The following is a 23,638-nucleotide window of genomic DNA, read 5'->3' as shown; positions in this document are numbered from 1 at the left end:
CACCAACAGTATGGCTATGTAGTTTACACACATTCACCTAGTTGCCTCTTTAGCTGAAGGTGAGGCCGTGGGCATTCAAGGCTGTTGATGCTGGTTAACTCAGCTGCCATCGTCAGGCCTATGGTCACATGACGGGGTGGAAATGATTGCTGGTGAGGTTGTCATTTTCCTCTGGTCCATCCCTCCACCGGTGGTAACTACTGCTGTCAAGAGCAACATTTTATCTTCGTTTGAAGAAAAACAGCAAGACTCAGTCCCATTTTGTTTTGATCAAACAGTGGCTTAAGTTTTATCTTGTTTACATTTTATAAACTTAGGCCATCATTAAACGTTCCTTAGTACAGTGACAGTGTATTCTCTCTAATTCTCTCTCTCTCTCTTGCTTTCTAATTCTCCATCTTTTTTTTCTCTCTCTGTAGTTGGTGGAAAACAAGGTTGGCTACATTCTTTAAAAGGGACAGGATTTTCTTTCTTTTTGTTATTTTTTTCTGATATGTGTTTCGTGGTGACAGTTCTTTACACCTCTGAGTTCCTCTTTGCTCTATTATAAAATACGCTGACAGTGAGATTTATTTTGGTGTTGGTTCTCAAGAAATTACTAAATGGCTATTGTGGAAAGGTGAGTCGCTGAAATGAGCAGTAGAAGAACTCAGGCCAGAAGCTAAAATGTCTCACTTGCAGCTCAGTTAGACAGACTACTGAGGAATCATTGAAATTACTTATTTCAGACTAGAGGAACAAATCACAGGTCAACTGTTCCAAAGTAATAGTTTGAATGGCAATGAAAGTGGAACTTGTTTACCATGATCATTGAAATGATAAGGAGGCAATGCCTCTGTTTAGGGCTGCCTGTTTACACACGGTTAAGCAGAGGATCACCTTGTCACCACAATGTTCCGGTCTCATGTGATCATTTGTCTTTCCAACAGGAGCAGTGACATGGCTGCTGACGACAAGTCCTCCTCCTCGTCCTCTACGCTGGATTGGAGTGTGGCGCCTCCTATTTCCCCTGGCAGCCCATCTCACCTGACACACTTCAAACCCCTGACTCCAGAGCAGGACGAGCCCCCGCTCCGATCAGCATACAGCTCCTTTGTCAACCTGTTCCGCTTTAACAAAGGTCATTACTAAGATAACACACGTGATACGCATGGTGAAAGCAGACAAGATTTCAGGGATTGCAGACAGTCACACAAACTTACTTAAATTACACTCTATGTAATTGTTTTGTGATGGTTGACAGTCATCTAGTAGGCCTGTGCATTAAGATGAGGAGACAAGACAAAGCTGAATAATTGAGTCGTTGTTTTGTCACACTGTTATTTCTTATTCTGTGGAGTGCCCTATAGCAGTCTATACTATGCAGTACTGTACAGTCTAGACTACTGTACTGTACCCTAGGTTGCAGGGAAAGGTACTGTAGCCTTGACCACCAGCAGGGTTTACAGTCAGTTAGTTTAATGGTCTGGGGCTGTTTTTCATGGTTCGGGCTAGGCCCCTTAGTTCCATTGAAGGGAAATATTAACGCTACAGTATACAATGACATTCTAGACGATTCTGTGCTTCCAACTTTGTGGCAACTATACTACATGACCAAAAGTATGTGGAGAACTGCTTGTCGAATATCTCATTCCAAAATCATCATCAACATTAATATGGAGTTTGTCCCCCATTTGCTGCTATAACAGCCTCTAATCTTCTGGCAAGGCTGTCCATTGGAACATTGCTGCGGGGACTTGCTTCCATTCCATACACAAGAGCATTAGTGATGTTGGGCGATTAGGCCTGGCTCGCAGTCGGTGTTCCAATTCATCCCAAAGGTGTTCGATGGGGTTGAGGCTCTGTGCAGGCCAGTGAAGTTCTTCCACATCGATCTCAACAAACCATTTTTGTATGCACCTCGCTTTGTGCACAGGGGCATTGTCATGCTGAAACAGGAAAGGGCCTTCCCAAACTGTTGCCACAAAGCACAGAATCGTCTAGAATGTCATTGTATTCAATAGCATTAAGAACCATAAAAACTGCCCCAGACCATTATACCTCCTCCACTAAACTTTACAGTTGGCACTATGCATTCAGGCAGGTAGCGTTCTCCTGGCATCCACCAAACCAGATTTGTCTATTGCCCTATATCAGTCTATACTATGCAGTACTGTACAGTCTAGGCTACTGTACTGTACCCTAGGATGCAGGGAAAGGTACTGTAGCCTTGACCACCAGCTGGGTTTACAGTCAGTTTAAGATTAACAGGAAGCAGAATGGAACAGAATGCAACTCAGAGCAGAGCCCATGTCCCGTGAGGTCATGTGATGTGACACTGCCTGTTGGCTAGGTGCAAGGAAGGGGCCGGGCCAACCACATGGTCCATCACGTCTCCCTCTCTCAAGGCCCAGTCCTTACTGGCAGACCCCTCACCAAGGCAACAGGGCTCTGCTCATATACTGTAGCATGGAGCGTTAACATTCTATTTCACTTTTTTTTTTATTACTTTTTGATGGAATTATTAGAGGGATGGTGAATCACTTTACGCTGATAAGATTAGATCTAGAGAGAGCAAGGGAACATTTATGGACACCAGCAATGCATACACTCATAAGTACAATAATGTACACACGCTTAAAGCTGCAATATGTAACCTTTTGGGCGACCCAACCAAATTCACATAGAAATCTGATTTGTAAATCTGCCATTCTTATTGAAAGCAAGTCTAAGAAGCGGTATAGCTAAACTATGTGCACTATTTCTATGCTTCCTGTTCTTAAGTTTTGGTTTTGTACATCAGCTGAAAATACAATATTTTGGGGTATGGAAAAGATATTTCACAGCGGTTCAGATGGTACAAGGATTATACTGGCTTATATACACACACACACACACACACACACACACACACACACACACACACACACACACACACACACACACACACACACACACACACACACAAACATACACTACCGTTTAAAAGTTTGGGGTCACTTAGAAATGTCCTTGTTTTTTAAAGAAAATCAACATTTTTTGTCCCTTAAAATAACATCAAATTGATCAGAAATACAGTGTAGACATTGTTAATGTTGTAAATGACTATTGTAGCTGGAAACGGCAGATTTTTTTTATGGAATATCTACATAGGCGTACAGAGGCCCATTATCAGCAACCATCACTCCTGTGTTCCAATGGCACGTTGTGTTAGCTAATCCAAGTTTATCATTTTAAAAGGCTAATTGATCATTAGAAAAACATTTTTCAATTATGTTAGCACAGCTTAAAACTGTTGTGGTGATTAAAGAAGCAATAAAACTGGACTTCTTTAGACTCGTTAAGTTTCTGGAGCGTCAGCATTTATGGGTTCGATTACAGGCTCAAAATGGCCAGAAACAAAGAACTTTCTTCTGAAACTCGTCAGTCTAGTCCTGTTCTGAGAAATGAAGGCTATTACATGTGAGAAATTACCAAGAAACCGAAGATCTCGTACAATGCTGTGTATCACTCCCTTCTCTTCACAGAACAGCGCAAACTGGCTCTAACCAGAATAGAAAGAGGAGTAGGAGGCCCTGGTGCACAACTGAGCAAGAGGACAAGTCCTCAACTGGCAGCTTCATTAAATAGTACCCGCAAAAGACCAGTCTCGACGTCAACATTGAAGAGGCGACTCTGGCATGCTGGCCTTTTAGGCAGAGTTGCAAAGATAAAGCCATATCTCAGACTGGCCAATAAAAATAAAAGATTAAGATGGGCAAAAGAACACAGACACTGGACAGAGGAACTCTGCCTACAAGGCCAGCATCCCGGAGTCACCTCTTCACTGTTGACGTTGAGACTAGTGTACAATAGTCATTTACAACCTTAACATTGTCTACAATGTATTTCTGATCAATTTGATGTTATTTTAATGGGGGAAAAAAGTCAAATGTGCTTTTCTTTCAAAAACAAGGACATTTCTCAGTGACCCCAAACTTCTGAACAGTAGTGTATATTAGAACTATTCAAATTTCTGCATAGTGCACCTTTAAGGGGAAAGTAGTGTTTTTTTAGACACAAAGGCAAACTTCAAGGAGTTGGTCTGATGGTGCCCTTTGATGTTATCGACTTCCCCCTTTGCTTGTGGGAACAATAGAGCGTGTTGTCCTAAAAAAACGGAAATGAGTTGCCTCTGGTTTGTTCAGCTATTCATACAGGGAAAATGAATGGGGAAAGAATAGGGTTTTGGGATAAACGCTGAAAATAAGGTCCGAGGTTGACACAGGCTCAGAACATTTTGTTCTATGACATATCAGTCGGTTAACATGACCTTTTCTGAATTATGAAGCCTTTATGTGCTTTTTTAAAAATGACATAACCCCCCATGTCATGAGGATACCTGTGCCATCTAAAGATGTGCCTTGTTAAGTAAATCAGGTGTTAAATTAGGTAAAAAAGAGACTGGAGTGCCACTTTAAATGACCTGTTCTAATTGGTCTATGTGTACAGAGGAGGGGCGGCCACCCTCAGTGACCGAGAAACCGGATGTGGTTGTGGCATCACCCACTGGGGAGCGTAGGAACTGGACCATACCAGCACACTCCATCCACGGCCCTGGAGCGCATAGGAAACAACACCACGATCTTTTACGCAGGACTTCTACTGCTTCAGGTACCACACACACACACACACACACACACACATGTATTCTAATACGTCAGATGTACAGTATACTTATACAGTGGGGGGTTGAATACTGCACTGTTCGGTAGGGCTTGCAAGTTAAGCATTTCACTGTACTTATGCATGTGACAAATACAACTTGAGTGATTCTTTGTGCTTTCATTTACATTTGGAGTGGTTGCATTAACTGTCTCTCTGGCTTGACCTGATAATGGTGAGGAACGTTTCATGCTGATAGGATTAGTCATCAGTCAGAGATCCGAGTCGCTGGAGGCGTTATATTCCCTAGACAAGCTTAAAGGAGAGCTGCTGTGTTTCTACCATGGGCTAGAATACGTATTGAACTACTGCTCTTTTTGTGAGGGCTATCCATTTTGACATTTTATAGTTTTAAGTTAGCGACGTGCAGATAAGAATGGATGCACAGTGTGAGTAACATGACGTCTATTCAAAAAAGCTGATGTATGTCTTTTCTTTTTGCAGTGGACTGGCCATTATGGCCTGGTGAGGGTGAGGGCCTTCTATACTGTGTGTTTGCTAAGAGTTCTGAAATGTTTTTTGCGCTTGATTTTTTTAACAACCTGGTTTCATAGAGTGGGCGGCTAACACAAGCACCTGAGTGGTTTTGGTGTGAGTGTGGTTGATCTAGCTACTTTTGGCATGTATGGATAAAGTGCCTTCTGATGTTATTTTGTTGCCAACACTGATATTTGATCAGTTGTATGTGTTTGCATAATGATATAAGAACTAACATCATACTACCTTTTTTGTTTCTTACTCAATGGCATTTGTCCAGTTTGCGTTATCTGTATAATTTTATTCATAACCATAATTGTTCACTAGAACCTAGTTTATGGCAACTGATATACTGGTAAGCTTCTGTTGTGTTATTGTGCAATCCTTTTTTAACTTATCCTGCCATTATCAAAAGCAAATCCTTGTAGAGATTGTCAATTTCCATGCCCGTTTTGGGCTATAACCTACCTAGGAGAAGTATAAAAGAAAATGTGCTCTCCCAGTCTCCCTCCTTTACCTTTCTGCATTTTATTTGCATGAAAAGGGAGCGTTTGCATGACGTGAATGGTAAGATGAAATCTGCTATGAAGTGTGTGTTGAATGGTTGCACCGTGTGTTTCTTTTTGTGTCCGTGTGTGTGTGTGCTCCTAGAGGGCCGTAGGAAATCGGAAACCCCCCTGGGTACTCACGATCCTCGTACGGCTGTTCAGCTCCGCACTGCTCTGAAGAGACTCAAGGAGATCATGGAGGGAAAGAGCCAGGTATCTACCATACCATTTCACAATCACACTGCTGCTGTTGTTTATTGTACTTCACATTACACACCGTTACTCTAGTGCTGCTTGTTTTTACTTGGAGTAATATAACCTAGCTAACTATCACATTCACGCACAGGCAACTGTTCCAAATATGGGACAACATGTGAAGACACCTCTTATTTTTTTTAAAGTAGGCTGTTATTGTTTCATCTAACTGTTTGATTTCAGTGAAATATAGTTTCCATATACTTTGAACAGATTGCTTCAGCAATACTTTATACCTGAGTGCGAATTGGTCCACTAAATAAAGAAGGCATATTGCAGGACAGTGACCTGAAACAGTACTGGATGCCAGACAGTCAGTGTAAGGAGTGCTACGACTGCAACGAGAAGTTCACCACCTTCCGCCGACGCCACCACTGCCGGCTCTGTGGACAGATCTTCTGTAGCCGCTGCTGCAACCAGGAAATCCCTGGCAAGTTCATGGGCTACACGGGTAAGTGCGTTGGGGACTTACAGGAGGGGGTGGGGGCATGACCCCTAGACCATGCCCACCCCTTGCCTGCATCATCATCATCATTATCCCTAGTGTCTTCTCGAGGATCCCAAAGTAGGGTCACAATGTGTTAGTGAGGTCGAATGAAAGAGATGGAGTAGAGCCACCGCTGAGATCATGTGTATGTACAGAGGTCTATGGGTGCTCAGCATGGTGTTTTTTTATGCTGTGGTTGTGTGTGTGTTACTGAAGTTGGACTTCGGGAAGTTGTCTGGTTGACCAGTGATTGAGCTAACGTTGCTGTGATGTGAGAATCTGAAACCAAGAGATCTAATCAATAGCATGTTTGTCCTTTGATGATGATGTGCTGTGACCTAACCATGCCATGCAGTGACAACACCACAGTAACCACAATACTGCCTCCATCCTAGATCATAGCAGGACAGGCAGGACCTGCTCTTCTTCTCACTGACTCCTACCCTTCTCACTGTCTCCCTCCCTCCCGCCACTCTCTGTCTCTCTCTGTCTGTTACTCTCTGTGTAGGAGACCTGCGGGCCTGCACCTACTGCCGTAAGATCGCTCTGAGCTACTCCCACTCTGCAGACTCTGGCTCCATAGGGGAGGACCTGTCTGCTCTGTCTGACTCCTCCCCCTGCTCCACCTGCGTCCTAGAGCCCAGCGAGCCTCGCACCCCGGTCGGTGGACGGAAGGCCAGCCGCAACATCTTCCTAGAGGAGGATCTGGCCTGGCAGAGGTAAAATAAGGCTGCATCCCAAATGGCACCCACCCTAAGAACACAGACCGAGAGGAGGAACCATAGAGAGAAATCATAGATTTAAGTCTGTGGGAGGAAGCATGCATGCACTCTCCAGTCTTTTGCATCCTTACTCTAGTCATTTTGTCCCCTTCCTGTCCTACGAATGATGCATGCACTTCTCCTTCGCATTGACCTATAGTCTTTTGTCTTCTCTTCACCTCTCTTGTCCTTAGTGTTTTTATTTCTGTGTGTGTATATCCTGCATGATTTTCTGTGTATCCCTACTCTCATATCTTTGTCTTTTCCTTCAAATGCAGAGTTGATGAGACAGAGGAGAGAGAAACATTCAGCGCTCTTCATTCCCTATATCCTCTCCCCACCATGTCCTCTCCTCTCCCTCCCTGTCCACTCCATCCTTCTCCTGTCTCCTCTGTCTGCCTTCCTTTTCTTCCCCTGTATACTGGGTGGGTTCCTTATCCCTGCTTGGTCCACTTTCATGGGGATGGTTTTATTGGCGCTCTACTTCTTCCTAACCAATCAATCAATCGTATTACCTTTGAGAGGGGTGGCTTTGAAAAACATACATTTCTAAGCAAAATGGATTTCAAATAAATGTTTGACTTTAAAAACAAAGAATACCAAGAGGTATTATTATTCAATTGAAAATACTTTTCCTATTTTGTTTTTCAAATACATCCCTTTGTTTGATTTTGACAGGGAACGCATGCTTTCATATTGTTGTTTAGCTCTAATAAAATGCCATCCCTTTTGAACTATCTAACCAGCTTTGATCTAATTATCAGTGTTCTGCTCTTGCGCAAATGAACTATTTTCCCCTTTCTCTCCTGGCATAGAAAAACTCCCATTGGGATGAGAAAGAAGTGAGTCCTGCTATTACTTTTGTCAACGTTCCAACTTCTCTGCCAGCTTGTAACAGTTTATTTTTTTTATTTTTGACTTGAGCTTTACCATTCTAGCCCTACCATATTGAGACTTTTGCATGCGTCTATCGTAGCAAGTTACGGTAGTGTTATATTGACATCAAAGATGGATGTGAAATGATTTAGTTCAAGAATGAATTTGCTTGTTTGTATGTCTGTGTGTGTCAGTTTGATTCACCAGGAGTCTCAGAACAGTGGCATGAATTCTAGACGGAGCACGCTACAAGAGGATGGAGGCAAGTCTCCAATAAGGAAGCGGTGAGTGTCTGCTTTTGGTCCAACATCTTTTTATAGAACTCTTTTACAGCTTCTTTTACATTCTTCCAGCTAGGTTTAGGGTTTGTATTTTGGTGCCCTATTTTCTGATGGTGCATCCCACAGAGAGAGATTTATATGAAGTTCAAGGTTGGTTTATTTTACAGAAACTAAGCATGTCTGACTTTAGTTAATAGGAAGGAAATTGTCCAAGCCATTTTTGTCTCTTTTAGATTATGGGGATATTATCTATATGCATGCAGCAGCATTTACACTTAAACCACTAGATTCTGTTTTCCATTGTGCCCTTAGGTTTATTACTGGTGATGGTTATAGAATTCACCATTGTGTTTTGTATCAAAAAGTGGGTTGGACCTCATTGTATGTAAGGAGAGAGCAGCATTTTCCTGTGTTTTATTTACAAAGCACTCATGCAGAATCTTCCTATCATTAATTACATTTAGACTTCCAAATGACCAAACCCGGTCTCAGGCTTGGATAACCCTGGAGGCCCCTTCGGTCTCCACATAGTTGGGTAAAGCTGATTTTAGTTGTTTTGGGCCCTTATGTGGAACAACTTCCAGAGCTCTCTGAAATGAGATGTTCTGGTCCCCATTGGTCAGTTCAGAGTCATGATCAGAGACTTCTATGTTGATAAATGTCTATCTGCCTTGTAATTTTGTATATTGTATATGTTTGATGGATTTATGCAGGGTTCGTCTGTGAAAGACAGCCTAGTGTCCCTGTCAAAATGAAGGTTAAATAAAATATAGAATAGGTATAATAGTGTGTTCATTCTATTCCTGTTGGAACCTTTTTGACATCTGTTAGCCACTTCCACTCTATGGGTTTGGCACAGTTATTGTAATATCCGACAGGACGTTAGTATTAGAGTACTTGGGAGAGTATTCATTTTTGAGAAACCCCCAAAATATAGGCCTATTTTAACAATGAAAAGGCTTTGTCTAGAATTAAATATAATTATCTATGTGACATTGCTACATAGCCTTTAAGGATAGACCATTACATTCCAATTTTCTTAAAACAATAGTTTTATGACATTTTTTACGAGTGCGTCCCATTAAAAAAATATTCACTGGTAGCTTCCACACGTTTCGCACGTGTAGCTTGTTATTGTCATCAAGGTCGGAGGTCATGTGTAGCAAGTGAAGTAGGAGAATTGTAATCAATGGCTGAGGGAGTAGGCTACAATGAACCACCAACATGTAGGCTGTTGTTTAATATAAATGGAGTTGTTGTAGACAAGGACGGGGAGCGCAGCAAAATAGTCTCCATTATCTAGCCTTGCTACTTTACAATGCTTTCACGCAGCTAAGACAGACACTACAAGATGATATGGTAGATAACCTATGGCAGCAACAAGTTTGTCGAACTAGCGCGAATCGGTTTGGCTACTTTATCTCTCTCTCTCTCCCACCGGCCCCTGCTTCTCTCTCGCACCTCCCCCACCCTTCTGCTGGAACAAGCAGAGCTCATTGTGCCTGGTCGCACAAGCAAGTCTCCATTGAAGTAAAAAGAAAAAAAGTATTTCAACTATCCAGAAAAAAGTCATACTATTAGTGAAATAATTTCTAATCCCTATTGCACGCACGCAAGTTAGAGAAATATAATATAGAATGAGAAGTAGGGTACAGAATGAAAATGTGTTGCTGCATCTATTGAGTGATGGCCCTGTAATGCCAGCCCCGTCTTATCCAGGTCAGCCAGTGTGACCAACCTGTCCCTGGACCGGTCTGGCTCCTCCATGGTGCCCTCCTATGACAGCTCAGTGAGCCCCCAGACCAGCAGGGCCATGCCAAAACCTGACCACAGCGAAGAGGAGAGGAAGATACTGTTGGTAATGATGCTCTCTTACTTTCACTCCCTCTTTCCCCGTATTCTTTCTGTTCATTTTTTCCCCAATTTCGTGATTATGATCTTGTCTCATCGCTGCAACTCCCCAACGGGCTCGGGAGAGGCGAAGGTCGATTCATGCATCCTCTGAAACATGACCCGCCAAACCGTGCTTCTTAACACCCGCTTGCTTAACCTGGAAGCCAGCCGCACCAATGTGTCAGAGGAAACACTGTTCAACTGACCACCGAAGTCAGTCGCTAGAGTGCGATGAGCCAAGTAAAGCCCCCCTCCCCGACCAAACCCTCCCCTAACCTGGAAGACGCTGGGACAATTGTGCTCCGCCCTATGGGACTCCCGGTTATGGCACAGCCTGGGATCGAACCCCAGGCTGTAGTGACGCCACAACACTTCAATGCAGTGCCTTAGACAGCTACGCCACTCGAGGGCCCCTTTCACCGTATTCTATCACACTCTGTATCCCACTCTCTCACTCTGACTCTTTCTCGCTCACCCTCTCTCTCCATCTCGCAATTACTCTTTCGCTTTCTCTCTCTCTTGCTTCCCTCTATCACTGTCTGTATGATTTGTTCTGTCCAATTTACAATCCATTGTTGACAAAGCAAACATAAGTCATTTTTTACTGACTGACTGTCATGACATGTAGGACTCATCCCAGCTCAAAGACCTGTGGAAGAAGATTTGTCACAACACTACTGGTATGGAGTTCCAGGACCACCGCTACTGGCTCCGTACATACCCCAACTGCATTGTGGGGAAGGAGTTGGTCAACTGGCTGTTAAGGAATGGAACCATCTCCACCAGGTAAAGACGGACATCATGCTGAGTGAAAACCATTCTGGATGTCTGAGTAAGCATCCTGTTGTATTAAGCAGAGATTACATGAGTTACTAAATGTTCTTTCTCCCTCATCCATCCTCTCTGTCTCTGTCTCTATCGCTCATTCACACTCTTGCAGGGCACAGGCGATAGCTATTGGTCAGGCTCTGGTAGATGGTCGTTGGTTGGACTGTGTCACTCACCACGACCAGCTGTTCAGAGATGAGTATGCTCTCTATCGCCCCCTCCAGGTGAGATACTGTTTTGTGGGAATAAGGGGAAGAGGACACAGATATTTTTAACAATGCTGATGGGGGTGGTGTTGATGATCATGACGATAGTGGTGAAGATGGTGATGCTATTGCTGCTGAGGATGACGATGTGAAGATTATGATGATTGTGTAGTTGATTCTTTTGATGACGATAATAATGATGGTGCTTCTACACCTGCATTGCTTGCTATTTGGGGTTTTAGGCTGGGTTTCTGTACAGCACTTTGAGATATCAGCTGATGTAAGAAGGGCTATATAAATACATTTGATTTGATGGTGGTGACGCTGTTGCTCGTGACTGATGAAGGTGTCTTCTATCCTCACAGAGCACAGACTTCTCTGAGACCCCGTCTCCTGACAGTGACAGTGTCAACTCTCTTGAGGGACACTCAGAACCTTCCTGGTTCAAAGACATCAAGTTTGACGACAGTGACACAGACCAGGTGGCTGACGAGAATGACTATGTCATGCCCAGTAAGTATCCCAGCATGCCTTGTGACTCTGGCTACGCATTACAACTAGCCTCATGTCCATGTCTGTTGCTTTCCTAAATAATAGGTAGTTGAGTTCTTCTGTAATGTCTGAGATGTTTCTTTGTATAATAAGGGATTCTAAGAGCCCTTTTGTACTATCTCTGATGTCCCTTCATATTTATCCCCCTCCATGCTGTTATGCATCAAGAAGACCATTTTTTTTTTTTTTACATGACAAATAAAGATCAATCAATTAATGCCCCCCCCCCCCCATCAGACTCGTCCAGTCCTAGTAAGAGGACGTCAGTCAGCAGTTTCCAGTCAGCGGTGGACAGTGACTCTGCTGCCTCCATCAATCTCAATATGGAGCAGGACAATGTCAACTTCCACATCAAGAAACAGTCCAAGTACCCCCATGTACCCCCGCACCCTACGGAGCAGAAAGGTACTGAGCCATACACACAAACACACAAAAATAATGATTAGTTGCTGTTGTCTTGCTGTAGGCAAACACATTTTTCTAAGGCTGTGTTTACACAATCACCCAAAATGTGATGTATTGGCATATCTGATACTTAGCTTTTCTCTAATTTGTTCTGTTGAGTTCACATTTGTATGGCTGCGTTAACACAGTCAGTCCAATTCTGTTCTTTTTGTGACTAATTGGTCTTTTGACCAATCAGATCAGCTCTTTTGCCAATAATTGGGCAAAAGATCAGAATTGGACCTGCCAGTTTGCGTAGCCAGTTTCCATAACGGGTATATGTTTTTGGAAGGTGGAGTTGTGCGTGTGTTGATGCATTTCTGCATTTCTCTGCTTTCTCCTATCAGAGTACCTGGTCTCAGAGGACGGAGGACAGAATATCTCCATTAGCGACGCCTTCATCAAAGGTAGGCGGGTCGTTCCACAAATTCGGTGCCTTTTGAGAAGTGTTACTCTCAACTGGGGAGTTGTCATACTGTCAACAAAGCAGCAGGACAGAATTATTAACACAAGTTTTCAAATTACCACTTGTTTCTTTGGGAAGATGTATAAAGTGATCTGTGCATTTCAACAACAGCATAAATACGCCAATTCTATTTTTGGATGTAAAAACTGAATCATCTCTGCTGCACATGCTGCCACTGTTTTGATTACCAAAGTTATTTTTAGAATGAGCAGCTTGCAGCCAGCTCACGAGTGCATCGAAGGGAAAACGCAACATGCACAAATGCGACAAGTGAAAACAAATAATCTAACTGGGGATAGCTAGATAGCATGATGAACTCACTAGTAACAATAGTTGGAGTTGATTGCCATGCAAGCTAGCTAGCAGCCGGTGTGCGAGCTTTCCGGTAGCTAGTATCCACTAGCTAGCATCTAACTGCAGGAAACACAAAACAGTGTTGCGAATTGGGCATAGAACCATGTTTTTTTTTGTCCTATCAGATCCATGAGAAGGTTTTAGCAAGTGTATCCCTTTGTCCTTCAACTGGTGATGGATGTGGATGTCCGGTTTAGGTCCCAGGCTCCCAATGACTGTCATGATTATTTATTTACAAGGTAATTTGCAGAGTGAGCAGACTCAATAGCAAGCAATGTAAGAGCTGGCAATGCAATCCGAGTGATGGGCGGCAGGCCGGATGCCCGGTGCTGCTGATGGCAGAGCAGTTCATAACTTTAGATTTTTTTCTATTTATTATTTTTCACTTGTTTAAACCAATCAAAAGTGCGGCACTGCCCCTAATGCCCTAATGGACGGGCCGCCACTGTTCACCATATTAAAATGACAGTTCAGTTCACATAACAGGGTTGACCTTAAAATGAGGGACAGACGTAAATTAATCACATATAAATAATCATCTTCAGAAATGACTTCGTCAAAGCAACAAAATAACTAGGGCTTTACAATGATGTTGAAACTTGGAGAATGTTGGGATTAATTGGGTTGAAATCTTCCTAGAAGTGATGACACGGGGTTGATGAAGGAGCCTTTAATCATATTTTTTTTTATATTATTGAATTCTCCATGTGATCTATATTAAAGGGCACTTCATTTAATTTAACAGGCATTTAAAATGCAATATTGGTGCACAATTCTACTTAAAATATCAATGGGATGCACGCAAAAGGCACTCTTTTCGTGGAATGACCCAGGAAATCCCCACTTCCTTGTTTAGTTCAAGTGTTGCTTCCCTTTCAACTCTTTTTCAGCTGTGTGTGTATTCTTTCTGTTGAACAAGCAGTTGGTACTGAACCTAATGTATTGTAGCTGTAAGCCAAGCTATCATTCTCTCTATATCTTGCTCTCTCACTCTTCTCTCTGTCTGTGCTGTAGAGTCCCTGTTTAACCGTCGTGTGGAGGAGAAGGCTAAAGAGATGCTGTTCACTCCTCTGGGCTGGCACCACAGCTCCCTGGACCAGCTCAGAGAGGAGAACGGAGAGAAGAAGGCCATGGAGAGGCTACTGTGAGTACAGTCAGATAACTTAGAGGTTTGAAAGTTGCTCAAATGTTTTTGTCAAACCTTTTTTTTTTATATATAGGTATGTTGGATGTTTGAAAACTAAAGACTAGTCTTTAGCTTACTGAAGTGAAGTAGAACTGGAACTGAAGTGGAACATATTTGAGTCATTCTTTTAGATGAAACATCTCAGTATGAATTGGAGCATACTATGGTGTTATTTTGGGCTCCAGAGTGACGCTGCGTCTCAGTGCTAGAGGCGTCACTTCAGACCCTGGTTCGATTCCAGGCTGTATCACAACCGGCCGTGATTGGGAGTCCCATAGGGCGGCGCACAATTGGCCCAGTGTCGTCCAGGTTAGGGTTTGGCCGGGGTAGGCCGTCACTGTAAATACGAATTTGTTCTTAACTGACTTGCCTAGTTAAATAAAGGTTAAATAATAATGTACAATATTTAGCTGGTGAATCAGCATGGTATACTGGCCTAAAACTGCTGTTTTCTTCCCTCCCTTCCCCAGCTCTGCCAACCACAGTCACATGATGGCGCTGCTGCAGCAGCTGCTGTACAGTGAGTCCCTGTCCCTCTCCTGGCGTGACATCATTGTTCCCGTGGTGAGGCAAGTGGTGCAGACGGTGCGGCCAGACGTTCGCAGCTGTGATGATGACATGGACATCAGACAACTGGTCCACATCAAGAAGGTAGCTCACTGACAGTAGCCTCGTACAACCATCCAGAAGTCTCGCAAGCTTACATTCTGTAGCGCAGCAGTAATTAGTCTGGTAATTAAGAGGCTACACTGACAGCGCTCTCAGGGAGGTATTCTGACTTGAGATTTGGGTGATTAACTTGACTTTCTGTGCAAGTCTCCATACTGAATTCAATGAAAGAGTTACGCTAAAGTCCGAGTTGCCTGTACTTATCTCAACTCTGAATCAGGTTATTTGTCATGTATCTATACTTACACTGCACACACTCTAGCGGTTGAATTTTGAGTAATTTAATGTGACCAAAATGGCTTTTTTATTATCATTTCTTTTTTTAGATTCCTGGAGGGAAGAAGTTTGACTCTGCCGTAGTGAATGGCTTTGTCTGTACCAAGAACATTGCCCACAAAAAGGTAGGTTCCCTCTCCTGTAATAATAACCACCATCTCTCCCTGTAAACTGAGCCAGAACGACACTGTTTATTGCTTGTCTATGTGCAGATGAACTCAATAAAGTAATATTTTGTCTTAGATGAACTCGTACATCAAGAACCCCAAGATCCTGTTGCTGAAGTGTTCCATAGAGTATCTCTATAGAGAGGAGACCAAATTCACCTGCATTGACCCCATCGTGCTTCAGGTCAGTCAGACGCTCAGTGGTTTGTGGGTTGGGCTGTCATATTGGTTTAAAGCATGAATGAAGCTAAATTAACAAGATGACAAGTATAATTTCAAATAACCTAATCAAGGGCAAGGCATTAAGACAAGCAAATTTAGAATACGTATTTCACTAATTTCTGGACTCCCGAGTGGCGCAGTGGTCTAAGGCTGTGCCACTGGAGATTCTGGGTTCGAGTCCAGGCTCTGTCGCTCCCGGCCGCGACCGGGAGACCCATGGGGCGGCGCACAATTGGCCCAGCGTCGTCCGGGTTAGGGGAGGGTTTGGCCGGCAGGGATGTCCTTGTCCTATCGAGCACTAGCGACTCCTGTGGCGAGCCGGGCGCAGTGCATGCTGACACGGTTGCCAGGTGTACGGTGTTTCCTCCGACACATTGGTGCGGCTGGCTTCCGGGTTAAGTGGGCATTGTGTCAAGAAGCAGTGTGGCTTGGTTGGGTTGTGTTTTGGAGGGGCTCTCGACCTTCGCCCCCGCCCGAGTCCGTATGCGAGTTACAGCAATGGGACAAGACTGTAACTACCAATTGGATACCATGAAATTGGGGAGAAAACGGGGTAAAAAAAATGTATATATTTCACAAATTTCTAATTTGCTGGCACCCATCTAGAAATTAAGAAAAATAAACAAATCTTTGTCTGTCTTTGTTCCCCAGGAGCGGGAGTTTCTGAAGAACTATGTTCAGCGTATAGCGGACGTGCGTCCCAACCTGGTGCTGGTAGAGAAGACTGTGTCTCGTATCGCTCAGGACATGCTGCTGGAGCACGGGATCACATTGGTCATCAACGTCAAACCAGTCAGTACCTCTCTAGCTCTCTGTACTGCTAGTTACCTTATTAGCTGTGGTTATCAATGTCAAACCAGTCATTACTGATATCTCACTAGCTTTCTCTAGCCCTCTGTTCTGCCCTCTCACTACTTACATTACTGCTAGTTATCAACATCAAACCAGTCAGGACTGCCCTGCCCTCTCTCTAGCTCTCTGTACTAGTTACCGTACTAGCATGGGTTATGTTTCCAAACCCACCTTTAGCTAGCTTTAGAACATATTACATACCGGTAACTGCCAAAATAAAGGAAACATCAACATAGTGTCTTTAATATGGCGTTGGGCCACCACGAGCCAAAACAGCTTCAATACACCTTGGCATAGATTATGTTTCTGGAACTCTATTGGAGGGATGCAACATCATTCATAAACAAGAAATTCCATAATTTGGTGTTTTGTTGATGGTGGAAAACACTGTCTCCAGCACCGCTCCAGAATCTCCCATAAGTGTTCAATTGGGTTGCGATCTGGTGACTGAGACGGCCATGACATATGGTTTACATCGTTTTCATGCTCCAAACCATTCAGTGACCACTCATGCCCTGTGAGCCTACCCAGCATTTTTGTACATGACCCTAAGCATGATGGGATGTTACGTGCTTGACTAACTCAGGAACCACACCTGTGTGGAAGCACCTGCTTTCAATATACTTTGTATCCCTCATTCACTCAAGTGTTCCCATTATTTTGGCAGTTAACTTTATGTAGCTGTTAGCTTTTTTTTTTTTTAACTCTTTTTGATGGTGTCTTTATCCATGTTAGTCTGCTTAACCCATTCGACTGTCTATTAGCTGTACCTGCCCTCAGTCTCTATTTCCCTCCTCTATGGTTCTCTGCAGCAAGTCTTAGACAGGGTGAGTCGTATGACCCAGGGGGACCTAGTCATGTCTATGGACCAGCTGCTCACCAAGCCTCGACTGGGAACCTGCCAAAAGTTCTACCTACACTCTTTCCAGCTGGCCAACAGTGAGTGGAAACTACTCTGTCCTCAACTTCCTGCCTTCAGCTACTTTTAGTCTCTACATCTTAGATATTGTAAGCTGTTCATAAAACTTACTTCACTTAAATAATCCAACACATGAAATCTACTGCAACCAGGTGCGTTCATTCACAAGTTCCTCCCGCCCAGTCTAGACTTATCTCCAGGCTCCTCCTTCTGACTCCCCTGAGTTCCACAGCACAACTGTAATGTGTTCTCCTCTCTTCTCTTCTCTCTCTGTGACAGATGAGTTGAAGACTCTCATGTTCTTTGAGGGCTGCTCTCCCCAGCTGGGCTGTACCATAAAGCTTCGCGGGGCGTCTGAGTACGAGCTGGCCAGGGTTAAAGAGATCATCGTCCTCATGGTGTGTGTGGCCTACCACTCCCAGCTAGAGATATCCTTTCTCATGGATGAGTTCGCCATGCCTCCCAGCCTGGCCAAGACCAACTCCTTCCCCTGTCTCCTGGAGAGGACTACTGTTGAGGAGGAGGAGAGCCAGGAAAATGGGACTGACCAGAGCACCCTCTCCCAGGGAGGAGAGACTGTGCTGGGGGAGGAGGAGGAGAAGCCTTCCCTTGGGAAATCTGTATCAGAGTCTTCCTCGCCTAAAGATGTCCATGGTGTAAAAGTCAACAAAAAACACTTCCTGTCCTCCTCTTCCTCCTTGGGGGCTGAGGGGGGTGGAGTCATCAGAGGTCATGACCTCCACGCCGTTGTCCAATCGCCAGGTGCTGCCACCTCCAGTGTCCCCACCCTATCTTATTGATGACCTGGAGGAGTTGGCAGATGAGATTGGGTCGGGGAAGGGGGAGACTGAGGGGGGGAGCGGGTCGGGGGTTCTGGGGAGGGGTGAGTCGCGGGAGGAGAGCTCGGGTTCGGAGACGCCCCCCAGGCTGTTCAGAGACCCCCTGCAGGATGACACAGGGCTGTTTGTCACAGAGCAGGTGAGGGAGGAAAAAAAAAAAAAGATTAAAGATGCAGACAGAAACACGTTGGTTTCCATTGTCCTACAATATCCTCTTCTGTTTTGCCACCGAGCAGGTGGCCTCAACGGACGACCGTCTCAAGACGCTTACGGCTGGCTTCAAACAGGAGCTGAAGGACATCATCCTTTGTATTTCCCCCTTTATCACCTTTAGAGAGCCCTTCCTCCTCACGCCCGCTGGCCTACGCTGCCCCAGCAGAGACTACTTTCCTGAAAAGGTCTGTTGGTTTACATTCACTGAAGATTTTTCAACCTGCTTTCTATCAATTCGCTTATTGTAGTTCAGTAATGTACAATTGAATATCAGTTCACGTGACCGTCAATTCCTCTGTACTCAGTTGTTAGTTATAGTGGGGATGTCAACCAAAATGGTCGTTGTCATGCGTATGCATTACGCACATCTCATAACACTTAAGTGCTAATGATCCAATATGCTTTTTTCGTATTTGAGATGTAACATACTAGTTCCTCGTGCAGGTGTACCTCTCACCGCTGCTCAACAAGGACTTCAAAGAACTAGACTGTCGACGTAAGCGACAACTTCTCAAAGACTCCGCCCCGTCAGGTGGAGGCATCGCCAACGGAGTCCCTCCCCCGCGCCCCATCCAGGTGTTACCCTCCCACCACCTTACCAGCGCCCGCATCGCAGAGCAGCTGGGCAGCAGCCAGGACCTGGCCAAGATGCTGGCAGACTACCGTGCCCAGGGGGGCCGCCTCCGGCAGGAGGCAGACCCCTTCACCCAGCCCCTACCTCAGCCACCAGTCCGGGAGGCTCCACCTCCCAAGCACCCCATCAAGGCTGATAGTGAGGAAGAGAAGCCAGCGGGACAGAACGACATGACCTGGGCCTCCAAGGTGAGACATGGCCAGCTAGTTAGCACATCCACACACCACAATAATAGGAGATGGATGGGACAGATCTCCAACAGTCTCACTGATGTATCTGTGGCGTTTAGATATTGTTCTGATGTGTGTGTATATTGAGGGTTTTTCCATTACAGACAACCTATGTTAACATCTCCCTTGGTCAGTGCTAGTTTACTGCTCAGTGTGTTCCATTGATGAGCACACCACCTCACTCACTCTCCAGAGAGATTAGGGGAGGTCTGAAGAGGCGAAGTGCGCTCTTGAATTGTAAAGCATATCTGCTTGTTGTTGTTGACCACCATTACTTCTCTGTGTTTTTAGCTGGACTGCCTGAACCCGGTGAACCACCAGAGACTGTGTGTTCTGTTCAGCAGCTCCTCAGCCCAGTCCAACAACTCCCCCAACCCCTGCGTCAGTCCCTGGTAAACCCCACTCAACCCTGGTGGTCTTCAATTCAGTACAGCTTTATTTATCCCCTTAGGAGCAATAGAAATCTTGTGTACCCGCTGTGAAAGACCAGCTGACTGAACTCTGAAAGGTCAGCTGTTCACAAAGACTTATTTGTTCTCAACAGGATTGTCACAATGGAGTTCTACGGAAAGAATGACCTCACACTAGGAATATTCCTGGAGAGATACTGTTTCAGGTGAGGGACAAATATCAGAACCTGACAAATGATTTAATGAATATCCGATAAAATATTTCACCATAAAATGTCTCATTGATATGTAATAAAATGTCATTCAATGAAGTCCCTCTTCTTTGCCCTGACCTGTCTGTCTGTGTGCGTGTGTCTGTGAATGCATGATAAAGGCCATCCTATCAGTGCCCCAGTATGTTCTGTGAGACTCCCATGGTGCACCATGTGCGGCGGTTTGTCCATGGCAGTGGCTGTGTTCAGATCGTACTGAAGGAGCTGGACTCTCCTGTGCCTGGATACCAACACACCATCCTCAACTACTCCTGGTGCCGCATATGCAAACAGGTACAGTAACTTGTTAATCTGCGTTTCCTTATCGTTTCCATGACCAACCCCAGGACTTGTTCTATAGCTATCACACCTAACTGTTTTGCTTTAGTTAATAGCGAGCTCACCTAGTTCAACTAATCAGAATTGCCTGTTTTTGGCTAGAGCAAAAAGCTGCTGTCCAGGTCTGCTTAGCTTCTATCGCTCACAGAGCTTTGAACCTTGTATTCTGCTCTATCGCTCACAGAGCTTTGAACCTTGTATTCTGCTCTATCTCTGTAGGTGACTCCTGTGGTGCCCCTGTCCAATGACTCGTGGTCCATGTCCTTTGCTAAGTACCTGGAGCTGAGGTTCTATGGTCACCAGTATACCAGGAGGGCTAATGCTGAACCCTGTGGCCACTCCATCCACAAAGACTACCACCAATACTTCTCCTACAACCAGATGGTGGCCTCATTCAGGTGGGAAACACAGTCCAGGGCGTTTATTTTCATCTATCCAACCTGCCATCCATTCTTCCAGCCATCATTTATCATTCTTACAATTTTTTCTTAGCATTTTTGCATCAATTCAAAACGTCTTCAAACAGTATATGCCCATGCCATTCCACTTGTCTAACCCCCAGCTACATCTCAGTGAGACTGCTGGAGATCTGCCTCCCTCCTCCTAAGATCTTCATCAGGAACCAGGGGCCCTCCAAGGGAAGCATGCAGCAGGACCTCAAGGACTTCTCACAGAAGTAACTGTCTACCATGGCCTTAAGTAGCCTGGTCCCAGATCTGTTGTTGTTTTAACCTTTATTTAACTAGGCAAGTCAGTTAAGAACACATTCTTATAGGAACAGTGGGTTAACTACCTTGTTCAGGGGCAGAACGACAGGTTATTGTCCTCTGAGTTGGTAAGAAGGCACAAACCGATCTGGGACCAGGCTCCAACTGACGAATCTGAATAATCTAGTTTGACACATTTTTACCTTCTTTATAGTTCTGACCAGTCCTTTTCCATTCTCTCCCTCTTGTCAGTGTGAATCAGGTGTACCTGGCCATAGAGGACCGCCTCACCTCCCTGAAGACGGACACCTTCAGCAAGACACGCGAGGAGAAGATGGAGGACTTGTTTGCACAGAAAGACGTAGGTTCCCCCTCGAAGGGTGGGAGCTACACTCCAAATATGTCTTGTGTATGTATAGTGCAGTGGAGGCTGACTGTAAATCGGAGGACGGGCTCATTGTAATGACTGGAATGGATTGAATGGAAAGGTATCAAACACATGGTTCCCATCAGTTTTCTTTGTGTGTGTGTTCAGATGGAGGAGGCAGAGCTGCGTAGCTGGATAGAAAAGCTGCAGGCTCGTCTCCAGGCTTGTGGTAGTGACTCTCCCCAGCAGCTCCAGACTGTACTGGAATCAGTGGTAGTGAAGAAACAGAGCCTGTGTGAAACACTGCAGTCCTGGAACAGCAGGTGAGAACACTGATATCGGAGCAGCTTTTAATGTTAGGGGCAGTTTCCTAGACACAGATAAATGAATCTCCAATAAACAAGCGTTTTTAGTCTAGTACTAGGCTTCATTTTTGATCTCATATAATGAATTTGTTGAACCATTTAACCTCCAGGCTGCAGGACCTGTTCCAGCAGGAGAAGGGCAGGAAGCGTCTGTCTGTCCCAGCCAGCCCTGGGAGACACAGACAGACAGACGACAGCAAGGTCAGTGCAATATATAACTGATAGAATTCAGATGATAGGGACTTAGTGTATCATAAAGGATGGAATGTTATGTATTTATTTTGTTTAACAGACCAGTGTTCTGGAGTCTTCTCCACGCAACCCCTCCCCTGTGGTACAAAATGGTGACAAAGGTGAGGGGATTTTTTTCCCAGCTTTCAGTCAGAATGCTATAGTACTTCTCTCATTGGTTGACAGTAGTTGATGGGCGTGTCTGTTTTTCGATTGACAGAGGACCGTCACCTCACTACCCTGCCCTCGAGCTCGGGGTCGTCATTGCTAACGTTACCGTCACCAGGGGAACCAGGCTCAGAACCCCTCTCGTCTGGACCATCCTTTCCTGACCAGGACTCTGTCAGCATCCCAGAGGGTGAACACACACACACCTATAGAATCACAAACACAACCCCCCACATACGCTTACCATTCACTTTCTCTAGATGTACAGTATGTATCTAAATACAGGCTTTCCGGTCTCTAACTCCATTCTCGTTGTCTCCTAGATGTGTTTGATGGACACCTGTTGGGCTCCAATGACAGCCAGGTGAAAGAGAAGTCCACCATGAAGGCCATTCTAGCCAACTTGCTGCCAGGCAACAGTTACAACCCCATCCCATTCCCATTGTGAGTACAGTATGCCCTTCACATCTGAATAAGCTTTTTTCCTGTAGTATAAATTGATTCATGATCAGCCATATAAGATAGCATTTGATATAATGCCAATGTTATATTGAGCCCTGTTCATTTTCTTACTTTGTTGTAATGTTTAGCTTGAATCCCAGTGTTGACGGGAAAAATCACCGCTATATCAGGTGCCACCTACTGCCGATGTGCCCTTGAGCAAAGCACTTAACCCCTAACCTGCTCCAGAGCACTGCGTTGCTCTGCCGCTGTGCTGTTGTGTTGTTTTGTGGTGGGGCTGGGCACTGTGAAAGCCAAAATAACAAATGTCCGTTGTATCCAGGGATCGGAACCAAAATGATTTTCCAATTGTCTTCATTCTGTACAGAACCGTCTTTTAAATGTTTTTCATTCCACAGTTCCGACCAGCAAAATAATTGTGAACCGGTTCGAACCCCCAAAAAGTAATGGTTTATATCGTTCCTTTCTGTTCCTTTTTAAACCTTTTTTTTCTTTGATCTTTTTTACATCTAGCTCAACATTACACTTCTTCACCAGTAGATGGCTTGCCTGCTCCATAGCAAGCTGCTCTATGTACATGCATTGGACAGACAAGTGTAGTGTAGGGTGTGACATGCGACAGAATTTTTGCAGGTGAGGAGAGCACTGGGCATGAATCGCTGGGCATCTTATTGTTATGACATGCATTATCTGAATTAAGCCACAGCATCATGCCTACGGAGGAGCGGCTTCTATGAAGGATCTCTGAAAGTCTTTGAACTTCAGAGAGTTGGCTTAACTAACGTTGGCCCAGAGCTAGCCCTATCATGACTCTCAGTTTCATTACATTACACATAATGCCGTCTAGAGTTTGAGAGCTAGACCAGAGCTAGCTAACAAGCTTGTGTGTTCAGAGCGGCACCAGAATTAAAATGGAAGGTCTTTTTGTAGTTAATAAATCCAATGTGAAACGTCATAACTATAATAGCCTTAACTAGCATTGGAAAAGTAAATCTGTTATCTAATTAAAAATCACATTTC

At 44.6% G+C, this 23,638-nt stretch overlaps 1 protein-coding gene across 1 annotated transcript in view; it reads left to right on the top strand.

The window, feature by feature from the left end:
* Positions 1 to 23,638, top strand: part of LOC106586374 (1-phosphatidylinositol 3-phosphate 5-kinase-like) — a 28,244-nt gene that overhangs the window by 737 nt on the left and 3,869 nt on the right. Inside the window, 33 exon segments of the mRNA XM_014173585.2 lie at positions 930 to 1,120; positions 4,471 to 4,632; positions 5,812 to 5,921; positions 6,243 to 6,414; positions 6,959 to 7,169; positions 8,282 to 8,371; positions 10,088 to 10,226; positions 10,890 to 11,047; positions 11,202 to 11,313; positions 11,661 to 11,808; positions 12,085 to 12,252; positions 12,639 to 12,698; positions 14,126 to 14,255; positions 14,768 to 14,948; positions 15,293 to 15,367; positions 15,486 to 15,593; positions 16,283 to 16,423; positions 17,296 to 17,422; positions 17,682 to 18,112; positions 18,114 to 18,380; positions 18,478 to 18,639; positions 18,899 to 19,276; positions 19,610 to 19,710; positions 19,863 to 19,934; positions 20,102 to 20,273; positions 20,538 to 20,716; positions 20,881 to 20,994; positions 21,278 to 21,386; positions 21,561 to 21,715; positions 21,868 to 21,958; positions 22,050 to 22,110; positions 22,209 to 22,346; positions 22,480 to 22,600. Coding sequence (XP_014029060.1) covers positions 940 to 1,120; positions 4,471 to 4,632; positions 5,812 to 5,921; positions 6,243 to 6,414; positions 6,959 to 7,169; positions 8,282 to 8,371; positions 10,088 to 10,226; positions 10,890 to 11,047; positions 11,202 to 11,313; positions 11,661 to 11,808; positions 12,085 to 12,252; positions 12,639 to 12,698; positions 14,126 to 14,255; positions 14,768 to 14,948; positions 15,293 to 15,367; positions 15,486 to 15,593; positions 16,283 to 16,423; positions 17,296 to 17,422; positions 17,682 to 18,112; positions 18,114 to 18,380; positions 18,478 to 18,639; positions 18,899 to 19,276; positions 19,610 to 19,710; positions 19,863 to 19,934; positions 20,102 to 20,273; positions 20,538 to 20,716; positions 20,881 to 20,994; positions 21,278 to 21,386; positions 21,561 to 21,715; positions 21,868 to 21,958; positions 22,050 to 22,110; positions 22,209 to 22,346; positions 22,480 to 22,600 — 5,024 coding nt within the window. The 5' untranslated portion in view covers positions 930 to 939.

Source organism: Salmo salar, chromosome ssa25, assembly GCF_905237065.1.
Source record: "Salmo salar chromosome ssa25, Ssal_v3.1, whole genome shotgun sequence".
NCBI classification, from domain to species: domain Eukaryota; kingdom Metazoa; phylum Chordata; class Actinopteri; order Salmoniformes; family Salmonidae; genus Salmo; species Salmo salar.
The sequence above is the reverse complement of the archived record's forward strand: the minus strand, read 5'-3'. Positions and strand labels throughout refer to the sequence as shown.